Raw genomic sequence first — 6000 nt, 5'->3', positions numbered from 1 at the left:
AGATATGGCCCTGAAGGCTGAGCCATATAAACCCCATGGTGTCTCAACATGCCTTGTAGAAGGCAGCGTCCTATTTGAAGGACATTTCAGGTGGTTCTTCCTTCTTGAAAAATGTTGGAGGATATTTCTAATGGACTTCACTCCCATGATACCTACTACATGTACAATCAGTGGTCTTTAAAGTAGCTTTCGTGGAAACTTCAAAGGGTTTAAGTGCATCTCCGAGGGGAAGCAGATTGTGAGATGGGGATTACAAGTGACACATGGGCAAGAGGAGATGGCAGTGCTGTGGATTTTGTTGGGCCAAGGAAAATAGACTGGACATGCATGCCTATAGGCACACCATGCTTGCCTGCAGATGGATGTGAAAGACATTGAGATTCTGGAGGGAGACCAGAGAAGGGCAATGAACTTGGTGAGGAGTCTAGAGAACAAGTCTTACGAGGAGAGGCTGAGGGAGCTGGGGGTGTTTAGCCTGGAGAAAAGGAGACCAAGGGGAGACCTTATTGCTCTCTCCAGCTACCTGAAAGGAGGTTTGTAGTGAGGTGGATGGCAGTCTCTTCTCCCAACTAACAAGCAATAGGACAAGAGGAAATGGCCTCAAGTTGTGCCAGGCGAGGTTTGGATTGGATATTAAGAAAAATTTGTACATCGAAAGGGTTATCAAAGACTGGAACAGGTTGCCCAGGGAAGTGGTGGAATTGCCATCCCTGGAGGTATTTAAAAGATGGATATACGTGGTGTTTAGGGACATGGTTTAGTGATGGTTTTGTCAGTGTTAGGTTGACGATTGCACTCGATGGTCTGAAAGGTCCCTTCCAACCTTAGACAATTCTACCATTCCATCTCCTCCACAGCTTCTGCCGGAGCCTCCCGACACCTCCTGCTCCCAAATTTCAGAGGCTGGCGAGGGGGGGTTTCCCCCTGGGCAGGGCGGGAGGGCGGCTGGAAGGGGAGAGGGGGAGAGGGTAGGGGAGGAGCAGGGTCCGGAGGAGCCCTCCCGTCGCGGGGGCCCGACCTCCTTTTGGCGGCGGCGGCGGCGGGCGAGAGGCGGCGCCTGAGGGAGGAAGCGGGGCCGGGCCGGGCTGGGCCGGGCGGCGGCGGCGGAGCTCCCCGGGCAGCGCTCCCCCGGCAGCTGCCCCGCTCCGCCGGCAGCATGGGAGGCTCTTCCTCCAGCCCGCTGGACGAGAGCAAGTGCACCTACATCCGAGGTAGGGCTCGGCAGCGGGGAGGCGATGGGGCCGGCTGCCTCCCCAGAGTTTTGTTTCTGCGGGCGGGGAGTGGAGGGAGAAGGGCGTTTGCATCCAGCCCTTGTGCTTTCTGGTGGGGAAGCTGGCAGAAAAAGCACCCGGGGGGCCAGGGGAGGAAAGGCTGAGCCGGGAGCACCGGGCAGGGCTCGGGAGCCGCTGGGATCAGCGGGGTTTGGGCTGGTTTGGAGGGGGGAGAGCGTCCGATGGGGGTTTGAGCGGGCGGTTTATTAAATGGCAATGCTTTAAAAGTTCCCGATGAGTGAGCTGTAACGTGCCTCGGGAGAGACGGTGAAAACTTGAGAAAGTGCGGAGAGATGCGACCTGAAACTAAACTAACTGTGTGACAGTGAGGTCTCAATTCCCCCGCGCTGGCAGCTGAAACTTTTAAGGCACTGGATTTCACCAAAGTAGATTGCATCAAGACTCTAAGACCTGACTTTTTTTGCAAAGCACATTGAAGGCTGTGGAAAAACTGCAGGGTAAAGCATTTAGGTAAAGCATTTAGGTAAAGCATTCAAACTTGTGTAAGAGCAATTCTTTATCCCATTAAAATGTTAGAAGAGTGAAAACTGAAAAAAAAGGAGTAATTGCTTTAAATTTATGCATATTTCAGAATCGCAGAACCTTACTATTAAACTATGAGCATAATTCTGTATTTTAGGAGGTATTTTTGTTATTCGAGTGTTAAAAGATGAAATATGTCTTGCTCTTTCCTGCGTACCTGTGCTCCTTATGGGTAAGGTAGCAGGTAAAGCATTTACAAAGCAAATTTAAAGGGTGGAGATTTACAAGTGAAATAAAAGTTTGCAAGTGAAAAGGAAGCCCTATTCCAGTATATTATGTATTATGCATCTGTGAGAGTCCTTGCTGCTGTGGACTGGGAGATCAAACTCAATGCTGATGATTCAGACCGTAGGGTGACTCCTGGGTGGTGCCCACAGCTGAGCTTGTCCTTTTATTCTGTTGCTTTAGGATTTTTTTGGGGTGTAGAGGGAGTGCAAATGTTGAACCGCTCCTCTGTTAGGACTCTTTGGAAATCACAGTGGATCTTTCAAGAGATTCCCATGGTGGGAAAGACGTCCAAATGCTAAATGGCTTTCACCCAAAAAGCAATCGGCAAAGCTGCTGGCCTCACATGAGGGATTTTTCTACAATGTCCCCTCAGTATTGACATCTTTCTGCTGCCCTCTTGAGGGTGCTTTCAGGTCCCATCAGAACCACAAAGTCCAGTCCCCATGGATTTCTTTTTTTCTTTACACTCCTCCTGATGCTGTAGCCAAAAATTGCACCTTCAGAGTTCAGCATCTCAGTTTTTCTGGTCCCTGACTTAGGGCAGCTGTGAGTGTCTGAGAAGGCTGATGTCTAATGACTGCAAGGAAAAAAAAAAAAAGTAGGAGATTCAGAGAGTTGATTAGCTTCTTCACAGCTGTGCAAGAGGAAATCTTGCAGGTCTTTGCCTTGGACATCATCTAGAATTAGAACAGGGAACTCATGCTGGAGGGTTGGGAAATCCATATCTGTTTGGACACGTGTGAAACTGGACTGGATGTACGTATCTGAGAGTTCCCTGTAGCTCAAAGGGTGGGTGCCTTTGCCTCGCTGAGAGCTGTGTGGCTCTTCAGACACATCTCTAGTTTGCCTGTCACATCTTTGCAGAGGCAAGTGATAAGGTGAAATCATTGTGAAAAAAGGAATTAAAGCGTTGTGCTTATCCCCTGGGTCAAGTCTGCTGTTGTGCTCTAAGTAAGGATCCCCCATTCTAAAATCTTCCTTTGAAAAACAATTAATGAGGCACTTTGTACAGAGGCTGCCTCAAAATTAGTACTTCCAAGAAGGAAAAGAAATTGGGAAGAGTATCTTAAATCAAAATAGAGTGTGGTGCAGCCAGCCTGCTAAACCCACTGCTCCTGTTGAGGCTGGTGTCTGGAAGCTTCAGACCTTGCTCATCTGTCTCACACCTCTTGCTCTGATGTATCTCCAGAGCGAGTGCTGCAGTGAGCTCTCCTCATTCGAAGAGGAAGTGGGCTGAAGCACCCATTCTGTTGATTGAAAAAGCAGTAGGCTTTTTAGATGGCTTTGCAAAAGTTGGGTCAGTTTTACTGGGGGGCTGGGAGTTTTGGGGGTTTTTTTTCCCTCCAAAGATGATGCAGGGGGGTCTTTAGTGAAAAAGGAAGGGAGTTACCTGCTTTTTGTCAGTAGAACTCTCAATCCATAGTGCCTGAATGGGTCAGCTCTGGTGAGGGAGGTCGTGAGACAGGAGGCTCGAGGATGCTGCCTCACACAGCTTATTCACAGACTCCAGCCAGTGACATTCTCCAAACTTGGCACATTTTGGGACGCTCACTCATATATCTGTGAGACAGAAAGACAAAAAATCCTGAATGTGACTTCACGTGAGTTTGGTCTAGATCATCTCTAGTGCTTACTCCCAGCCAGCATTTCGGTAAACAAATTCATACTTGCAATCTGTGTATGTCCTGATTTTGGCACTAGATTTTTGCATCTCCTTTAGCACGGTTTGGCAATGACTCATGCCCCCCCTCTCCTTGTTCTTCGCAGCAGAAGTTTGCTGTGATTAAACACTGGCATCCTTGGAGTTAGCCGCTGCCACGCTAACCTCGACCTGCAGCAGAGAAAATTATTTGGATGAGATGTCAGCTCTTGGGGGGGAGAAGGGAGGCAGGCAGGATTGCGTGGGACAGAGTTAAACATGACTGCTTGAACGTGTAGCAGGATGGCTGCGTGGTTGCTGGCATGGTGGTGTAATTTAATTTCTTGTTGCCATAATGGTAATTCAATTTCTCTGAAACCACATCCCTGTGTTGTAAAGCCTTGTAGTTTATTTAGACAACATTTAAGCTAAGACACAATATAACGAATGGAAATAAGGGACTGAGAACCGAAGGGGTGGATGCGTTTTTCAGCAATAAACTGGTGGGGTTTCTTCATCAACATACGTACGAATCTACAGGTTTTGAATTTCCAAAAGTCTGTTCACTCACATTGTTTGAGGGATGAGAGGAGAACAAAACAAGGACAAAAATTATGTGACATGTAAAATTATGTAAAAAAAAAAATTATGTAAAAAAAAAAATTATGTAAAAAAATAAATGTAGGTGTTTATATAAACCAACGAGAACGTGGCCCTCGGCACAGGCACCCCCAGGTACAGCCTGGGAGACACTTTGCTCTGTGCTGTTCCCTGTGGGTGAATGAGCACAAGCCTCGTCAGACCAGTTGGAGAAATGAATCCTACAGAAAATCATTAAGGCATCTTATGCAGAGTCTCTGTTACTGAATGCAAAGGCTGTGGTTTCTGCCTAAACCTACTTCAACATCTGTGCTCTTAAGGAAGAAGTGGTCATATCGAACCAGCCAAACTGCAAACCATTGAGTTGTGTATACTTTTATGTGGGGCAATATCTTGAGCCATACCTCAAGGTTAATATAGTTATTGACATGGTAAAGCAAGTTTCCTGCAGCAAATAATGCCTAAGAAGAGAATAAATGATGCCAATGTGTAATTTTCCAAATGGTCTTCACTAGTGTGTTAGTGGTACGTTACATGTGAGGCTGTGTTTGTAATTGCAAGGGCAGAGATCATCCTTGTGAAGTTTGACTTAAGGACAGGTACTTCACAAGTTGCCTGAAGGCTTATTCCGGGATGGCAATATTTTGCAAAATGGTTTTTATACTCAGAAAACCTCTGCATGAAGAAACTATAGATATATATATGTATATAGCAAGAAGTTACATTTCGCAAGCCGTCACAAAATGTCTCTTTCAAGTAAGAAATTAATGAAAAATTGTCATTATTATGGGATTAAATTGTGAATAAAATGTCAGGACTCGATTTTCCTCACTCCTACCTGAAGGAAATTAATGTCATAGTAAAATAATGGAAACATGAGAGTCATCAGAGACTCGTGTGAGTGCTGGGGACAGCTTATGTCTGCTGGGATGACGGTGGGCCAATGGTGGAGGATATTTAGGGGAGAGTAGGAGGCCGTGTAGTGCCAGCGAGGAGGAGTGGGGCAGAAAGCCAGACCACATACACTGCAGCATTACTAGTCTTGAAATCCTAGCAGTTTCAAAGGTGTCTTCTGTTCTATGTAGCACGAGCTTCTTTTTCTAACCGTACCTATGGAAAAATACTTTTTTCCGTTTATTTAAGATCTATAAGATATTTTAAATACACACACGCTGTATGCAGTAAAATTATTTAAAGCCTTCTGAAATTTAAAGAAATTTTTATAGTAATTCCTCTAGGTTTTGGACTAAGCCTCTAAAAATGAAGGAAACACTTGTGGAGGAGATAATCCTGCTTTGTAGGATTTTTGTGGGGCTACATGGGAATTATTCAGGATGTGAGTGAAACAGATGGAGTTAAAAAAATGAGAGTAATAATTAGGAGGCTGGAAGTTGGTCATGTGGAAAGACTTTATTAAAAAAATTCACACTTTCTGTTTGATGAGACATGGGCTAAACTTGTGATGGGAGGCATTCATTGAATGATTTGTCTGATGATATTTAACGAGTGTTACACACAACAGGGAATGGTATAGGGCGATCATGGGGTGGTATGGACTCAGGGGGCGATCGTGAAATTGAGAAAAAGTATGAAAGTGCTTGTTAAAACAACTCAGCAGTATGCCCTGAGAGATTGTGCCAGCCATTTCAAGATTGCTGATAGAAAGTTTTTGCCTTAGGTCTCTAATATTAGACAAGGAACAATTGAGGAAGCAGATAT

The 6000-nt window shown here is 45.6% G+C and overlaps 1 protein-coding gene across 1 annotated transcript in view; it reads left to right on the top strand.

Annotated features, from left to right (window-relative positions):
• Nucleotides 1–1112: 1112 nt before the first annotated feature.
• Nucleotides 1113–6000, top strand: part of FAM129A (family with sequence similarity 129 member A) — a 75348-nt gene continuing 70460 nt past the window's right edge. The window contains exon 1 of the mRNA XM_014949064.1: nucleotides 1113–1211. Within this exon, the coding sequence (XP_014804550.1) occupies nucleotides 1157–1211 (55 nt within the window). The 5' untranslated portion in view covers nucleotides 1113–1156. The remainder of the gene's footprint in view (nucleotides 1212–6000) is intronic.

Source organism: Calidris pugnax, unplaced genomic scaffold, assembly GCF_001431845.1.
Source record: "Calidris pugnax isolate Ruff unplaced genomic scaffold, ASM143184v1 scaffold30, whole genome shotgun sequence".
Lineage (NCBI taxonomy): Eukaryota > Metazoa > Chordata > Aves > Charadriiformes > Scolopacidae > Calidris > Calidris pugnax.
This window is presented reverse-complemented; position numbering and strand designations above follow the sequence as displayed.